Source organism: Centroberyx affinis, unplaced genomic scaffold (genome assembly GCF_046629955.1).
Source record: "Centroberyx affinis isolate AG114_WGS23_722 - 3 ecotype Tasmania unplaced genomic scaffold, CSIRO-AGI_Caff_v1 ptg007021l_1, whole genome shotgun sequence".
Taxonomy (NCBI): Eukaryota; Metazoa; Chordata; class Actinopteri; order Beryciformes; family Berycidae; genus Centroberyx; species Centroberyx affinis.
In genome coordinates, this window is record NW_027283558.1 from 1 (window position 1) to 20,000 (window position 20,000).

The 20,000-nt window shown below is 45.0% G+C and overlaps 1 protein-coding gene across 1 annotated transcript; it reads left to right on the forward strand.

The window, feature by feature from the left end:
* The first annotated feature begins 2,245 nt into the window (after nt 1-2,245).
* On the forward strand, nt 2,246-12,268 carry LOC139639263 (extracellular tyrosine-protein kinase PKDCC-like). Its single transcript, XM_071513342.1, has 3 exons — nt 2,246-2,348; nt 11,176-11,349; nt 12,138-12,268. Exons 1-3 carry the CDS (start codon nt 2,279-2,281, stop codon nt 12,218-12,220), a joined length of 327 nt encoding a protein of 108 aa, XP_071369443.1. The 5' UTR covers nt 2,246-2,278; the 3' UTR covers nt 12,221-12,268.
* The last annotated feature ends 7,732 nt before the right edge of the window (nt 12,269-20,000 follow it).

Below are 20,000 nucleotides of genomic sequence, written 5' to 3' on the forward strand. Positions count from 1 at the left end.
CTCTACACTAGAACTGTTTGTCTTGGTGAAGAACATGCATTCTGTTTTAGACACATTTAGTTACAAACAGCATTGCTTTAACCATGCTGTTACATGAATCATGGAGTTTGTGAGTTCATTAGCAAATTGTGTCATACTGCTACCATGTACATAAATTACAGTGTCATCCGCATACATTTGGATGTTAGTGTCAGGACATACAGATGGAAAATCACTGATATATAATGTAAATAGCAATGGGCCCAGGATAGATCCTTGTGGGACACCTGTGGACAGACGGAGGGCAGCTGATTGATGATTCTGTACTCGGACATACTGAGATCGATTTAATAGATATGATTCTAGCCATTTAAGTGTACCTGAAGAAAATTGAAGCTAGATAACTTAGACATGAGAATTCTATGATTAACAGAAACACAGCTCTGACAACACCAGCTTTATCCAATAGAGATTTGATTTTTTCTGTGATAAAACAGTTGGCTGTCTCAGTTGAATAATTGGCTCTGAAGCCAAATTGCATTGGGTGCAGGGCAAATTAACTAGTATTCAGATGACAGATGATTTGCTCAGCTACCAATTTCTCTCGACCTTTGACACTGTAGGTAGGATGCTGATAGGCCTGTAGTTACAGGTAGAAAGGGGATCTCCACTTTTGAATATTGGAACAACAGCCAACTTCCAAACACTTTGCTCTGGATGGTTTTAGAGATCTAATCATTCTCGTAACCTCTGATTCAGTGACATTCCTCATGCTGAAAGCCGGCTCCATTGTATTAACTGGTCAAACATTTGTGTACTCAGGTGAAAATCATTGTGCAATGGTAGCTACAGAATCAATAAAGTAGTGGTTAACAGCTTCCACGACTTCAACTGGATTGTTTGTAAGCTTTCCATTTACTTTAAGTTCAAGCAGTTTCCCTTCTTTATTGTGATGTCCTGTTCGTTTTTTTTAACTGGGTCCAGATAATTTTAGAATTAGCTCTTGCCTTTTCTATTATGGTCAAGAAAAAATATCTGCCTTAGCTTTTCTTAATTTCTTTACCACCTTGTTCCTTAACATAGCAAAATGGTGTCTGTCATGGCTCAATTTAGTTTTAATTGCAGTTTTTAAGACAAGATCCCGTTCTTTCATCAGTTTTAAAATATCCACATTTATCCAAAGGACAGTGTTTTTGTTAGTTTTGTGCCTAAGTTTGCAGTTAAAATCTTTAATAGTGCTCTCTAATTTTTTTGAGAATATTTGACTGTCTTCCTCATGGTCCCAACAGTAGATCATCCCATTCAATCTGTTGAACAGCACTTTTAAAGTTCTCCTGTTTGTTTTTGGGGATTCCAAAAGATTCATATTCTCTGACAAAAGGGCTAAATTGTTTATTGGCTAGTTTTCTGGCCACCAGAGTCAGATTGTGGTCAGAGAGACCAGTTAACATATTAAAGGATTTTTAAATTCTCCCAGGTCTGTTACTAAATATTAAATCAATTTGAGTCCTGGTGGAATTAGTTATTCTTGCTGGCCCACTGATCAGCTGCATGAGGTCAAAGTTATCGGTTATCTGTTTGAGATTCTTTCTAGATGATTTGTCCTCCCAATTGACATCAAAATCTCCCATAATAATTACCTCTTTGTTGAAATTACATTCTTTTAATAATTTTTCAAATTTCTCATAGAAGCTGCTATTAGAAGAGGGAGGACGATAAATTACAATAAGAACAAAAGACATTTGTGGTGACAAAATGATATTTAGACCAATACATTCCAATTCCTTACAGTTTGACCAATGGATTTCATCACACTGGATACTATCTTTCACATAAATCATAACTCCACCTCCCTTTGAGCCCGCTCTGTCTCTCCTGTAAATGTTAAAACCAGGCCTCTTAATGCTGCTGACGGGGCGTTTTCCTGAAGCCAAGTCTCAGATAAACAAAGGAAGTCTAAATTAGAGTCTAATAAAAGATGATGGACTTTTAGATTTAATTCTTCTTATGTTCAGATGCCCACCTGAAAGACCCTTTGGCTTAGCTTTAGGATCCCAAACTGTTCTTGAATGACTGACAGTCTGAAAGACTGATTTACCAGTTTCCTGTTTACATTGCGCGTAGTCTGTCCAACTTCACTTGGATTACTTGAACCAAAGTCAACAATGGTCAGAATATTCTGTTGTTGCTGTTGTTGTTGTTGTTGTTGTTGTTGCTGTTGTTGTTGTTGTTGTTGTTGACTCTCGGCACCTGTCCATCAGGAGAGCTGCAGTGGGGCGTCGATGAGACTCTGATCCACATGGAGGAAGTTCTACAGCTCTACAGCAGCGGACAGTATCTGCACAACAACACACACACACACATGGCAGGTGAGCACACACTCACACACACACACACAACATGTAAACCAACAGCAGAAAGACAGATGGACAAAACAGTGGAAACAGACTGGAGGAAGATAAAAAAAAATCTGAATAACTGAGCTTCTGTGGTGCATCATGGGATTCATCCAACTGCAGTTCAGCCTCTCTGTCTCCATGGAAACACATCTTCTATTTTCGTTGATACTGAGATTTTTGAAAGGTTTTCCTGATGTGTTCATATTTGGTCCAGGAGAGAAGGAAGAGTTCTTCACTTTCTATTTCTCCTGCCTGTCTGTCTCTCACTCTGCCTGCCTGTCTGTCTCTCACTCTGTCTGTCTGTCTCTCACTCTGCCTGCCTGTCTGTCTCTCACTCTGTCTGTCTGTCTCTCACTCTGTCTGTCTGTCTGTCTCTCACTCTGTCTGTCTGTCTGTCTCTCACTCTGTCTGTCTGTCTCTCACTCTGTCTGTCTGTCTGTCTCTCACTCTGTCTGTCTGTCTGTCTCTCACTCTGCCTGCCTGTCTGTCTCTCACTCTGCCTGCCTGTCTGTCTCTCACTCTGCCTGCCTGTCTCTCACTCTGCCTGTCTGTCTCTCACTCTGCCTGCCTGCCTGTCTCTCACTCTGCCTGTATGTCTCTCACTCTGCCTGTCTGTCTGTCTCTCACTCTGCCTGTCTGTCTCTCACTCTGCCTGCCTGTCTGTCTCTCACTCTGCCTGTCTGTCTCTCACTCTGCCTGTCTGTCTGTCTCTCACGCTGCCTGTCTGTCTGTCTCTCACTCTGCCTGTCTGTCTGTCTCTCACTCTGCCTGCCTGTCTGTCTCTCACTCTGCCTGTCTGTCTCTCACTCTGCCTGTCTGTCTGTCTCTCACGCTGCCTGTCTGTCTGTCTCTCACTCTGCCTGTCTGTCTGTCTCTCACGCTGCCTGTCTGTCTGTCTCTCACTCTGCCTGTCTGTCTGTCTCTCACGCTGCCTGTCTGTCTCTCACTCTGCCTGTCTGTCTGTCTCTCACGCTGCCTGTCTGTCTCTCACTCTGCCTGTATGTCTCTCACGGGGGGGGGGGGGGGGGGGGGGGGGGGTCACTCTCTGGGTGTCTCCTCCAGAGTGTCAGTACTGCGGTGAGACTCTGTCAATGAGTCAGTACTGCGGTGAGACTCTGTCAGTGTGTCAGTACTGCGGTGAGACTCTGTCAGTGAGTCAGTACTGCGGTGAGACTCTGTCAGTGTGTCAGTACTGCGGTGAGACTCTGTCAGTGAGTCAGTACTGCGGTGAGACTCTGTCAGTGTGTCAGTACTGCGGTGAGACTCTGTCAGTGTGTCAGTACTGCGGTGAGACTCTGTCAGTGAGTCAGTACTGCGGTGAGACTCTGTCAGTGTGTCAGTACTGCGGTGATACTCTTGGCCGCTGTGTGCCAGGTGGCTCCAAAACTTACAATTACAGTTTCCCATCTGGCAGACGCTTTTATCCAAAGTGACGTACACATGAGATTTAAATACAACACAAGCAAGGATCTAGTCAGGAGAACAAGGAGAGCAAGAGCCATGAAGCAAAGATCTGGTCCAACAGGACAGAGGAGCCAAAAGGTTTTTGGTTTTTTTATAGATTACACAGTCCATCAGGTGAGAAGGTGTTCTCTAAAGAGCTGGGTCTTTATCCTTTTCTTAAAGATTGAGAGGGACTGGAGTTTGGTAACTCGTTCCACCACCGAGGAACCACAGAAGAAGAGTCTGGATAGAGACTCAGGGCCTTGTTGTGGTGGCAGACGAGGAACCACAGAAGAAGAGTCTGGATAGAGACTTAGGTCCTTGTTGTGGCGGCAGACGAGGAACCACAGAAGAAGAGTCTGGATAGAGACTTAGGGCCTTGTTGTGGTGACAGACGAGGAACCAGAGAAGAAGAGTATGGATAGAGATTTAGGGCCTTGTTGTGGTGGCAGACGAGGAACCACAGAAGAAGAGTCTGGATAGAGACTTAGGGCCTTGTTGTGGTGACAGACGAGGAACCACAGAAGAAGAGTATGGATAGAGACTTAGGGCCTTGTTGTGGTGGCAGCACCAGGCGGTGCTGCCACCACAACAACTTGGAAGAGCGTAGTGGGCGGAGGAGCGTAGACCTGAATGAGGAGTTCAGGTCGGTCTGAGCCGCTTTGTAGGCGAGCATCAAGGACTTGAACTGGATGCGGGCGACTGGGAGCCAGAGGAGGAGATGAACAGCAGAGTGACATGTGCTCTTTTGGGGGGTGAAGACCGGACGCTCCGCCTGTTCTGGATCATCTGCAGAGGTTTGAGCTACATGCCGGAGCCCTGCCAGGAAGGAGCTGCAGGAGTCAAGGCTGATATTACAAGAGCCTGAACCAGGAGTTGAGCTGCATGTTCAGACAGGTAGGGTCTGATCTTCCTGATGTTGTACAGAGCAAATCCACATGACCGAGCAACAGAAGCCACATGCTCCTTGAAGGTTAGTTGGTCATCAATCATGACACCCAAGTTTCTGACAGACTTTGTGGGAATGAGCTGAGCTGATTGGAGCTGGATACTGATCTGTTGTTGTACAGAGGGACTGGCTGGGATGACAAGGAGCTCAGTCTTTGACAGGTGAAGCTGAAGGTGGCGTTCCTTCATCCAAGCCCAGATATCGGCGAGGCAGGCCGATATCCGTGCAGAGACTGTGGGGTCGTCTGGAGGGAACGATAGGAGGAGCTGGGTATCGTCAGCATATGAATGATAAGAGAAGCCATGTGAGCGGATCACTGCACCCAGTGAGGTGGTGTATATTGAGAAGAGAAGGGGTCCAAGCACTGACCCTTGAGGTTCCCCTGTGGACAAGCAGTGGGATTTAGACATTTCCCCTCTCCAAGACCCTCTGAAGGATCTCCCTGAGAGGCAGGACTCAAACCAGCAGAGAGCGGATCCTGAGAAGCCGAGCTCAGCGAGTGTGGAGAGGAGGATTTGGTGGTTAACCGTGTCAAAGGCGGCCGATAGGTCGAGCGACATTAGAACAGAGGACTGACCGGCAGCTCTAGCTGATGGCAGTGTTTCCACTACAGACGAGAGCGCAGTCTTGAGTGTCCGCATTTGAAGACAGACTTACCTGCTCTTTTCTCTATATGTACTAGCAGAGGGAATATCCCATGATGCTCTGCTCTACAGGCCCAGTCTGGACTCTTTTTCAGTCAGGCTTTTGTCCCAGGTTTCATAGTTGCATTTGAAATGAGGCCCCAGATTTCACCACCATATAGTGCTATTGGTTTAATAACTGAATCAAAAATTTTCAACCAGATTTTTATGGGAGGATTAAATCTACACAGTGATTTTCTTATTGTATAATATGCTCTGTGTGCCTTGTCTGCCAAGTTTCTTATTGCTAAATCAAACTTCCCAGATGAAGTGATTGTCAGGCCCAGATAACAGTAGCTGGTTACATGACTGAGAGTTGTTCCACCCAGTTTGAATTGGTATTTATTTTCCTGAGAACGTGATTTTTTCTGAAAGATCCTGATTTTAGTTTTTTCCAGATTGATGGATAGAGCCCAGTTCCTACAGTGGTTCTCCAGAAGAGTCGGGCTGTGCTGCAGAGAGAGGATCAGCAGATCGTCTGCATACAGGAGACTTTTCATCTCTCTGCCCTGCAGCATTACTCCAGGAGACGTTCTGCTCTAGAGCTCCAGCTAATTCATTGATATAGATATTAAATAATGTTGGGCTAAGATTGCAGCCTTGTCGTACTCCCCTAGCTTGTTTAAAGTGTTGTGTTCTCTTTTCGTTAACTTTGACATAACATTTCTTTCCCTTATACATCTCCTTAATGATGTCGTAGACCTTTCCCCCTACTCACGACTCACGTTTCAGGAAAAGGCCGTCATGTAGAGTACTGCATTGGGATTGGGATCCCGCGGGACTCAACGCAAATCTCGCGGGAGCGGGCGGTTTTAACGTTGCTGCGGGCGGGAGCGGCCGGTCAGTAACACACACATCGCGGGAGCGGGCGGTAATGGTCAGAAATCCAGCGGGAGCAGGATTAAGAAAACCCGAAGTCCCGTGCAGGGCTCTACTGTCACGCCACACAGAGTCAAAGGAGGCAGATCTGAATTGGGATGTCCAGCTTGATGTTCCTCTTGATGGCGTAAAAAGCCTTCTTGCCTCGTCTCTCAGGTCGTTCACAGCTTTGTTGAAGTTACCTGTGGTGCTGATGTTTAGGCCGAGGTAGGTAGAGTTTTTTGTATGTTCTAAGGCAATCGTATCTAGAAAGAATTTATATTTGTGGTGCTGGGGGCTGGGTTTTTTTTGGAATATCATAATTTTTGTCTTGGTTAGATTCACTGTCAAAGCCCAGGTCTGGGAGAATTTGTGCAGAAGATCAAGGTGCTGCTGTAGCCCTTCTTTGGTTGGAGACAGCAGCACCAGATCATCTGCAAACAGGCATTTGACCTCTGACCTCTGTGTCTCCTAGGTGACGCCAGGTGCTGCAGACTGTTCTAATGTCTTTGCCAATTCATTGATGAGTTTATGATGTCATAGGTTTTTCCTCCAACACCACTTTCCAACAGTTTGTACAGCAGACCCTCATGCCAGATTGAATTGAAGGCTTTTTTGAAATCAACAAAGCAGGAGAATAATTTGCTTTTGTTTTTGTTTATTTGGTTGTCGATTAGGGTGCTGAGGGTGAAAATGTGGTCTGTTGTACGATAATTTGGTAAAAAGCCAATCTGTGTCTGTGGTTGATCATACAGAGGATTTTCCCGAGGTCGCTGTTGACACATCCCACATCTATCAGTCTATCTGTCTGTCTATCAGTCTATCAGTCTATCAGTCTATCTGTCTATCAGTCTATCTGTCTATCTGTCTATCAGTCTATCTGTCTGTCTATCAGTCTATCTGTCTGTCTGTCTATCAGTCTATCAGTCTATCAGTCTATCAGTCTATCTGTCTATCTGTCTATCAGTCTATCAGTCTATCTGTCTATCAGTCTATCTGTCTGTCTGTCTATCAGTCTATCTGTCTGTCTGTCTATCAGTCTATCAGTCTATCAGTCTATCTGTCTATCAGTCTATCTGTCTATCTGTCTATCAGTCTATCTGTCTGTCTATCAGTCTATCTGTCTATCAGTCTATCAGTCTATCTGTCTATCAGTCTATCTGTCTGTCTATCAGTCTATCAGTCTATCTGTCTGTCTGTCTATCAGTCTATCAGTCTATCAGTCTATCTGTCTATCAGTCTATCTGTCTGTCTATCAGTCTATCTGTCTGTCTGTCTATCAGTCTATCAGTCTATCTGTCTATCTGTCTATCTGTCTATCAGTCTATCAGTCTATCTGTCTGTCTATCAGTCTATCTGTCTATCAGTCTATCAGTCTATCTGTCTATCAGTCTATCTGTCTGTCTATCAGTCTATCTGTCTATCTGTCTATCAGTCTATCTGTCTATCTGTCTGTCTATCAGTCTATCTGTCTATCTGTCTGTCTATCAGTCTATCAATCTATCTGTCTGTCTATCAGTCTATCAGTCTATCAGTCTATCAGTCTATCTGTCTATCAGTCTATCAGTCTATCTGTCTGTCTATCAGTCTATCTGTCTATCAGTCTATCAGTCTATCTGTCTATCAGTCTATCTGTCTATCTGTCTATCTGTCTATCTGTCTGTCTATCTGTCTATCTGTCTGTCTATCAGTCTATCTGTCTATCTGTCTGTCTATCAGTCTATCAGTCTATCTGTCTATCTGTCTGTCTATCAGTCTATCTGTCTATCAGTCTATCAGTCTATCAGTCTATCTGTCTATCAGTCTATCTGTCTATCAGTCTATCAGTCCATCAGTCTATCAGTCTATCAGTCTATCTGTCTATCAGTCTATCTGTCTATCTGTCTGTCTATCAGTCTATCAATCTATCTGTCTGTCTATCAGTCTATCAGTCTATCAGTCTATCTGTCTATCTGTCTGTCTATCAGTCTATCTGTCTATCAGTCTATCAGTCCATCAGTCTATCAGTCCATCAGTCTATCTGTCTATCAGTCTATCTGTCTATCAGTCTATCAGTCCATCAGTCTATCAGTCTATCTGTCTATCTATCAGTCTATCTGTCTATCAGTCTATCAGTCTGTCTATCAGTCTATCAGTCTATCAGTCTATCTGTCTATCTATCAGTCTATCAGTCTATCTGTCCATCAGTTTATCTGTCTATCAGTCTATCAGTCTGTCTATCAGTCTGTCTATCAGTCTATCTGTCTATCAGTCTATCTGTCTATCAGTCTATCAGTATGTCTATCAGTCTATCTGTCTATCAGTCTATCTGTCTGTCCATCAGTCTATCAGTCTATCCGTCTATCTGTCCATCAGTTTATCTGTCTATCAGTCTATCAGTCTGTCTATCTGTCTGTCCATCAGTCTATCAGTCTATCAGTCTATCTGTCTATCAGTCTATCTGTCTGTCCATCAGTCTATCAGTCCATCAGTCTATCTGTCTATCAGTCTATCTGTCCATCAGTTTATCAGTCTGTCTATCAGTCTATCTGTCTGTCTATCTGTCCATCAGTCTATCAGTCTATCAGTCTGTCTATCAGTCTGTCTATCAGTCTATCAGTCTATCTGTCTATCAGTCTATCAGTCTGTCTATCAGTCTATCTGTCTATCTGTCTATCTGTCCATCAGTCTATCTGTCTATCTGTCTGTCCATCAGTCTATCTGTCTATCTGTCCATCAGTCTATCTATCAGTCTATCTGTCTATCAGTCTATCAGTCTATCAGTCTATCTATCAGTCTATCAGTCTATCAGTCTATCTATCAGTCTATCAGTCTATCAGACTATCTATCAGTCTATCAGTCTATCTATCAGTCTATCTATCTGTCTATCAGTCTATCTATCAGTCTATCTGTCTATCTATCAGTCTATCTGTCTATCAGTCTATCTATCAGTCTATCAGTCCATCAGTCTATCTGTCTATCAGTCTATCTGTCTATCAGTCTATCAGTCCATCAGTCTATCAGTCTATCTGTCTGTCTATCAGTCTATCTGTCTATCTGTCTATCTATCAGTCTATCTGTCTATCAGTCTATCAGTCTGTCTATCAGTCTATCAGTCTATCAGTCTATCAGTCTATCTGTCTATCTATCAGTCTATCAGTCTATCTGTCCATCAGTTTATCTGTCTATCAGTCTATCAGTCTGTCTATCAGTCTGTCTATCAGTCTATCTGTCTATCAGTCTATCTGTCTATCAGTCTATCAGTATGTCTATCAGTCTATCTGTCTATCAGTCTATCTGTCTGTCCATCAGTCTATCAGTCTATCAGTCTATCTGTCTATCTGTCCATCAGTTTATCTGTCTATCAGTCTGTCTATCAGTCTATCTGTCTATCAGTCTATCTGTCTGTCTATCTGTCCATCAGTCTATCAGTCTATCAGTCTGTCTATCAGTCTGTCTATCAGTCTATCTGTCTATCAGTCTATCAGTCTGTCTATCAGTCTATCTGTCTATCTGTCTATCTGTCCATCAGTCTATCTGTCTATCTGTCTGTCCATCAGTCTATCTGTCTATCTGTCCATCAGTCTATCTATCAGTCTATCTATCGGTCTATCAGTCTATCTATCGGCCTATCAGTCTATCAGTCTATCAGTCTATCTATCAGTCTATCAGTCTATCAGTCTATCTATCAGTCTATCAGTCTATCAGACTATCAGTCTATCAGTCTATCTATCAGTCTATCTATCTGTCTATCAGTCTATCTATCAGTCTATCTGTCTATCTATCAGTCTATCAGTCTATCAGTCTATCTATCAGTCTATCAGTCTATCAGTCTATCTATCTATCAGTCTATCTGTCTATCAGTCTATCTATCCATCATATCCCACAGTAGTTATTGGGTCAGCTTTGTCTCCAGGTTATCAGTCCTTGGTTCCAGATATTGGGGAAGATGTTAAAGAGTTTTAGTATAGCCAGTTGGAATCTGAGGTCTGTGAATTTTATCATTTCATTCAGGATGCCGTCAGCACCACAGGCCTTCTTGGTTTCAAGTGATTTTATTTTGTCCTGTAGTTCTTTTAGTGTAATTGGGGAATCTAGCGGGTTCTGGTGGTTTTTTATGGTTGACTCTAAACTTTGTAGTTTATCTTGTATGTTTTTGCTGTTTATTCTTCTCTATTGGACCAAAGAGATTGGAGAAGTGGTTTACCCATACATCTCCATTTTGGATGGTAGATCCTCATGTTTTTCCAATCCAGAAGTTGTTTGTTTTTATGGATTCCTCAATAGCATGAAGCTGGTTTCTAACTCTTTCTAACTCTAATTTCTCTCTTTCTCTCTCTCTGTCTCTCTCTCTGTCTCTCCCTCCCTCTCTCTCTCTCTATAAAGTATTAATTACAGTCTATTAGAGGGAGTTATTTACTGCTGAGCTGACTGCTGCCACGTGTGTGTGTGTGTGTGTGTGTGTGTGAGAGAGAGAGAGAGAGAGAGAGAGTGTGTGTGTGTGTCCTGCTCTCCTGCTGTTTAAAAGTCTCTTCCTCTGCTTCACACAACCTCAACTCAAAACCTGTGTCTGTGTGTGTGTGTGTGTGTGTGTGTGTGTGTGTGTGTGTGTGTGAGGGATTATGAAGTCAGGAGTGTTTTAAATGAACTTCACAGTTCAGAACCAACAGACTTTCAGCTGATGGAACAGAGAGCATTTATCAACTTTGATGAATGAAAGACAATCCATGAATTTGTGCATTATTAATCATTCCTCTCCTCTCTCCTCCTCTCCTCTCCTCCTCCCCTCTCCTCTCCTCCTCTCCTCCTCTCCTCTCCTCTCCTCCTCTCTCCTATCTCCTCTCTTCCTCTCCTCTCCTCTTCTCCTCCTCCTCTCCTCCTCCAGATTATGAGGAGGTGTTGGACTCCTCAGTTCCAGGAGAGGATTATCGTTGCTGGCCTTCCTATCAGCATGATGTGTGCCTGCTGTCAGTGTTCAGCCTGCAGGAGGCGGTCAGAGTGTGTGAGAGCCACGCCCCCTGCAGGGCGTTCGTCCGGACCAATCAGAGCACCTGGACAGGTGAGTCACCTGACTGTCTGTCTGCTCATCTCAACGTCTGGAGAAATGAATCCTCATCCTAACCGGTCGCTGAGCCGGAGGCTCTGATTGGCTCTGAGTTTGAAACGGGAAACGGCTCTTAAGTTTCCGCTGGTAGCTTAGCTACAGCGCTAGTGAGTAAATTCAAACTGTTTGGGTAAATGAAAACATAAAAACAGATGAAATTTTGAATCCAGACTGTTTTGAGTCTTCTTCTCTGCGAACAGACAAACATCTCAGAGTTTTGATGTTTTCCTGATCAGCTGTTTGTCTCTACAGTCCTGCAGTGTTTCTTTGTTTACCAGCGAGCTGTAAACTGTAGCAACGTCCAAGTTGGTGCTGCAACAGTAAAGCAGTGAGCAGCAGGGCCAGGCCCCGCCCACAGCCCCGCCCACGGCCCCGCCCACATCCCCGCCCACAGCCCCGCCCACAGCCCCGCCCACGGCCCCGCCCACAGCCCCGCCCACGGCCCCGCCCATAGCCCTGCCCACAGCCTCACCCCAGTACATTCTGAATGACATCAGCATCACCCGCTCTTCATCCTCTCCTCCTCCTCTCCTCCTCCTCTCCTCTCCTTTTCTCTCCTCCTTTCTTTCCTCTCTTCTTCTCTCTCTTGTTTCCTGCTGCTGACAGGAAACAGATCATCTAACTTTCATCATCCTCTCCTGGTTTTTCTTCTTCTTCTCCTCTTTTTCTTTCTTTGCACAAAAAATAAATTCAGTTTCAGAGTTGAAATCCAAACTGAGGTCAGTGAGTCTGTCTGTCTGCAGGTCATCAGCTGGTCTGGTTCAAGACGGGCAGCGCCGGGCTGAGCCGGGCCCGCGGGCGGGTCACCTACATCAGGAGGGGCTGAGCCGGCCCGCGGGCGGGTCACCTACATCAGGAGGGGCTGAGCCGGCCCGCCGGCGGGTCACCTACATCAGGAGGGGCTGAGCCAGGAAACAGGAAGAGGAAACTCTCTCATTGGTTCATCTGCAGTGGGGGCAGGGCTCGGTGACACGGGGTACAGGAAGAGGAGGCGACTTCCTGTTCCTCAGAATCAGATGAACAGTCTTCAGGTTCTCCTCAGACTGAAGGAACAGAAGTCTTCAGGTTCTCCTCAGACTGAAGGAACAGAAGTCTTCAGGTTCTCCTCAGACTGAAGGAACAGAAGTCTTCAGGTTCTCCTCAGATGACATCATCTTGGTGTCAGTTTTTGGAGCTGGAGGACAGATGTAGGAACTCTTCCTCAGTGTGAAAAGCACTGACAGCAGGAAGACGTTCCTCACGGTTCCTCATGGTTCCTTCAGGTTCTTCATCAGCTGTTGGAGACAGGTGAGACTTAGAGCCTGACAGAACGTGAAAATTTTATAAAAAAAATTGTTCTGAGAACCAAAATGTTGCTATTGCTATTTTTATGAGGAGGAGGCTCTTCGGGTTCTGCCGGTTCCTTGACATGGAGACGGTTCTCCAGATTGTCTCACCTCATCTGACCTGTTTCTCCAGTGGAGAACTGATGATGAAATCTCACTGTGGGGAAGAAACAGCTGTGAAGCCCTGAGGATGAAGCAGATCAGCTTCAGCCTGCAGAACACATCTGGAACCTTCTGATAAAACCCAGTCAGTGATTTCAACCCTAGAACAGCAGAACAGGAGAACAGGAGGAAACAGGAAGTGTTCTCCATGTTGTTTATTTCCAAAGGAAATGTCCAACAGTCTGAGGAAATCCTTCAGATCAGGAATCTGCTTTCAGTGAAAGTCCAACCAGGAAACTTTACTGTAAATAAACTTGACTGTAAATAAACTTTACTGTAAATAAACAACAACTTTACTGTAAATAAACAATGCTAAAGTATTTTTATATGGAAATAAAAGCTTTGTGGCCGCAGCAGTGTGTGTGTGTGTGTGTGTGTGTGTGTGTGTGTGTGAGAGAACATGTTTGATCAGATATCAGTTTCTGAGGAGAGGAGAAACTGCAGCAGCGGTTCTCAACCTGTGGGTCGGGAGATCATTTCGGGACGTCACAAGGTGATTGATGGGAAAACAGATTTCTATCAAACTAATTCATTATCAATTTATTATCTATTTTTCTGATTTTTCTCGAATTTTTGCCTCTTTCTTATGAAAAACTGAAGAGTTTTCAGCTTCTCAGATAATGAATGAAACAAGATGAAAAATCATTCTGTGGTTGAATATTGATATTGATATTGATGATCAATACCCTGCCTTTATTAGTTAAGAAGCTCTCTGTGAAAGCAGAGAGAGAGAGAGAGAGACAGAGATGGAGCTCTTTATGTTCGACCGGCCCAGTGACCTCTGACCTCTGACCTCTGACCTCTGACCTGTCAGAACAATAGCAGCTTGTTCAGTTTATCTGATGCTGGAAACTCCAGCAGACAGACAGACAGACAGACAGACAGGCAGGCAGGCAGGCAGGCAGACAGACAGACAGACAGACAGACAGGCAGGCAGGCAGGCAGACAGACAGACAGACAGACAGACAGGCAGGCAGGCAGACAGACAGACAGACAGACAGACAGGCAGGCAGACAGACAGACAGACAGGCAGGCAGGCAGGCAGGCAGACAGGCAGGCTGTCTGTCTCCTGCAGCATCGTCTCCAGATGGTCTGAAGTGAACTCGGGGCTCCACAGGGTTCAGCTCTCAGCCCTCTGCTGCAACCTCTTGACCTCTTGACCTCTTGGTGAAATTATCATTAGTGATGATGTCAGATCTGATGATTACAGATTACACTTCCTTCAGTACAACAGCTTCAAGTTTCAGACCTGCTGCATTAATAAAGGTCATCAGGTGACAGACAGGGTGACAGACAGGTTGACAGACAGGTTGACAGACAGACAGGTTGACAGACAGGGTGACAGACAGGTTGACAGACAGACAGGGTGACAGACAGGGTGACAGACAGGTTGACAGACAGGGTGACAGACAGGTTGACAGACAGGTTGACAGACAGGGTGACAGACAGGGTGACAGACAGGTTGACAGACAGGGTGACAGACAGGTTGACAGACAGACAGGGTGACAGACAGACAGGGTGACAGACAGATTGACAGACAGGGTGACAGACAGGGTGACAGACAGACAGGTTGACAGACAGGTTGACAGACAGGTTGACAGACAGGTTGACAGACAGGGTGACAGACAGGGTGACAGACAGGTTGACAGACAGGGTGACAGACAGGTTGACAGACAGACAGGGTGACAGACAGACAGGGTGACAGACAGATTGACAGACAGGGTGACAGACAGGTTGACAGACAGACAGGGTGACAGACAGGGTGAGAGACAGGTTGACAGACAGGTTGACAGACAGGGTGACAGACAGGGTGACAGACAGGTTGACAGACAGGGTGACAGACAGGTTGACAGACAGGTTGACAGACAGGTTGACAGACAGGGTGACAGACAGGGTGACAGACAGGTTGACAGACAGGGTGACAGACAGGTTGACAGACAGGGTGACAGACAGGGTGACAGACAGGTTGACAGACAGGGTGACAGACAGGTTGACAGACAGGGTGACAGACAGGTTGACAGACAGACAGGGTGAGAGACAGGTTGACAGACAGGTTGACAGACAGGGTGACAGACAGGTTGACAGACAGGTTGACAGACAGGGTGACAGACAGGTTGACAGACAGGTTGACAGACAGGGTGACAGACAGGTTGACAGACAGGGTGACAGACAGGGTGACAGACAGGTTGACAGACAGACAGGGTGACAGACAGGTTGACAGACAGGTTGACAGACAGGGTGACAGACAGGTTGACAGACAGGGTGACAGACAGGGTGACAGACAGGTTGACAGACAGGGTGACAGACAGGTTGACAGACAGGGTGACAGACAGGTTGACAGACAGGTTGACAGACAGGAGGAATCAGCTGATCCATGAGCAGCTGTGACCCACATGAATTACAGTCCTACAGACAACAGGAACTGAATCCACTTGAAAACCTGCAGCACACACTGAGCTTCACAGGCAGCAGCAGCCGCTGTGGGTTCAGTCTCTGGAGCTCAGGGACCCGCTGGGGGAAAAACCCCATCCCATTACCCTGGCTGACACATCACATCACATCACATCACATCACATCACACCACACATCACATCACATCACATCACATCACACATCACATCACATCACATCACATCACATCACACATCACACCACATCACATCATATCACATCACACATCACATCACATCACATCATATCACATCACACATCACATCACATCACATCACATCACATCACATCACATCACACCACACATCACACATCACACATCACATCACATCACATCACACCACACATCACATCACACCACACATCACATCACATCACATCACACATCACATCACATCACATCACATCACACCACACATCACACATCACAACACATCACATCACATCACATCACATCACATCACATCACACCACACATCACATCACACATCACATCACATCACATCACATCACATCACATCACACCACACATCACATCACACATCACATCACATCACATCACATCACACCACACATCACACATCACATCACATCACATCACACACCACACCACACATCACATCACATCACATCACACCACACCACACCTCACATCACATCACACCACACATCACATCACATCACATCACATCACATCACACATCACACCACACCACACCTCACATCACATCACACCACATCACATCACATCACATCACACCACATCACATCACATCACATCACATCACATCACACATCACATCACATCACATCACATCACATCACATCACATCACATCACACATCACATCACATCACATCACACCACATCACACATCACATCACATCACACCACATCACACCACACCACACCTCACATCACATCACACCACATCACATCACATCACATCACACCACATCACATCACATCACATCACATCACACATCACATCACATCACATCACATCACATCACATCACATCACATCACACCACATCACATCACATCACATCACACCACATCACACATCACATCACACATCACATCACACATCACATCACATCACATCACATCACATCACACATCACATCACATCACACCACATCACACATCACATCACATCACACACCACATCACACATCACACATCACATCACATCACATCACACATCACATCACACCACATCACATCACATCACACATCACACATCACACATCACATCACATCACACATCACACACCTCACATCACACATCACATCACATCACATCACATCACATCACATCACATCACATCACACATCACACATCACATCACATCACATCACACATCACACATCACACATCACATCACATCACACATCACATCACATCACATCACATCACACCACATCACACATCACATCACACATCACATCACATCACATCACACATCACATCACATCACATCACATCACATCACATCACATCACATCACATCACACATCACATCACATCACATCACATCACACATCACACATCACACATCACATCACATCACACATCACATCACATCACATCACACATCACATCACATCACATCACATCACACATCACATCACACATCACACATCACATCACATCACACCACACCACATCACATCACATCACACATCACATCACACCACATCACACATCACATCACATCACATCACATCACATCACACATCACATCACACCACATCACACATCACATCACATCACATCACATCACACATCACATCACACCACACCACATCACACATCACATCACACATCACACATCACACATCACACATCACACATCACATCACATCACACCACACATCACATCACATCACACCACACACCACATCACACACCACACCACACATCACACACCACACACCACACCACACCACACATCACATCACACCACACATCACACATCACATCACATCACACATCACACCACATCACACATCACATCACACCACACATCACATCACATCTCACATCACATCACACATCACATCACACCACATCACACATCACATCACATCACATCACATCACATCTCACATCACATCACACATCACATCACACCACATCACACATCACATCACATCACATCACATCACATCACACATCACATCACACCACACCACACCACACCACATCACACATCACATCACATCACATCACACATCACACATCACACATCACACATCACACATCACATCACATCACACCACACATCACACATCACATCACACCACACCACACATCACATCACACCACACCACACATCACATCACACCACACACCACACACCACACCACACCACACATCACATCACACCACACATCACACATCACATCACATCACACATCACATCACACACCACATCACACATCACATCACACATCACATCACATCACATCACACCACACATCACATCACATCAGATCACATCACATCACATCACATCACATCACACCACACATCACACATCACATCACACCACATCACATCACACCACACATCACATCACATCACACCACACATCACACATCACACATCACATCACATCACATCACATCACACCACACATCACATCACATCACACCACACATCACATCACACATCACATCACATCACATCACACCACACATCACACATCACATCACACCACATCACACCACACATCACACATCACATCACATCACATCACATCACATCACATCACATCACATCACATCACACCACACATCACATCACACATCACATCACATCACATCACATCACATCACATCACATCACACCACACATCACATCACACATCACATCACATCACACACCACACCACACCACACATCACATCACATCACACCACACCACACCTCACATCACATCACACCACACATCACATCACATCACATCACATCACACATCACACCACACCACACCTCACATCACATCACACCACACATCACATCACATCACATCACATCACACATCACACCACACATCACATCACATCACACATCACACCACACATCACATCACATCACACATCACACCACACATCACATCACATCACACCACATCACATCACATCACATCACACATCACATCACATCACATCACATCACACCACATCACATCACACATCACATCACATCACCACATCACATCACATCACACCACACATCACATCACATCACATCACACCACATCACACATCACATCACATCACCACATCACACATCACATCACATCACACCACACCACACCACACCACACCTCACATCACCACATCACATCACATCACATCACATCACATCACATCACACATCACATCACACATCACATCACATCACATCACATCACATCACACCACATCACACATCACATCACACCACACATCACATCACACATCACATCACATCACACCACACATCACATCACATCACACCACACATCACATCACACATCACATCACATCACATCACATCACATCACACCACACATCACATCACACATCACATCACATCACATCACATCACATCACATCACATCACACCACACATCACATCACACATCACATCACATCACATCACATCACATCACACATCACATCACACATCACATCACATCACATCACATCACACATCACATCACACATCACATCACATCACATCACATCACATCACATCACACACCACACCACACATCACATCACATCACATCACATCACATCACACCACACATCACATCACACATCACATCACATCACATCACATCACATCACATCACATCACACCACACATCACATCACACATCACATCACATCACATCACATCACATCACACACCACACCACACATCACATCACATCACACATCACACCACACCACACCTCACATCACATCACACCACACATCACATCACATCACATCACACATCACACCACACATCACATCACATCACATCACACATCACACCACACATCACATCACATCACACCACATCACATCACATCACACCACACACCACATCACATCACATCACACCACACATCACATCACATCACATCACACATCACACCACACATCACATCACATCACACCACATCACATCACATCACATCACATCACACCACATCACACATCACATCACATCACACCACACCACACCACACCACACCTCACATCACCACATCACATCACATCACATCACACCACATCACACCACATCACATCACATCACATCACATCACATCACATCACATCACACCACATCACACATCACATCACATCACATCACACCACACCACACCACACCACACCACATCACATCACATCACATCACATCACATCACATCACACACAGTTATGATATGATCTGTTATAGTACGGTATATTAAAGTATGGTACATTATGGTTCAAATGTTCAAATAAAGTTTTGAAAATGTGTGTGTGTGTGTGTGTGTACATGTGTGTATGTACATGTGTGTGTGTGTGTGTGTGTGTGTGTGTGTACATGTGTGTGTACATGTGTGTGTGTGTGTGTGTGTGTGTGTGTGTGTGTACATGTGTGTGTGTGTGTGTGTGTGTGTGTGTGTGTGTGTGTC

Coding starts and splice junctions, on each gene's coding strand:
- LOC139639263 (XM_071513342.1), top strand. CDS start 2,279: ATGGAGGAAGTTCTACAGCTCTACAGCAGCGGACAGTATCTGCACAAC. Junction 2,349..11,175: donor CACACACACACACATGGCAG/GTGAGCACACAC, acceptor CTCCTCCTCCAG/ATTATGAGGAGGTGTTGGAC. Junction 11,350..12,137: donor CAATCAGAGCACCTGGACAG/GTGAGTCACCTG, acceptor GTCTGTCTGCAG/GTCATCAGCTGGTCTGGTTC.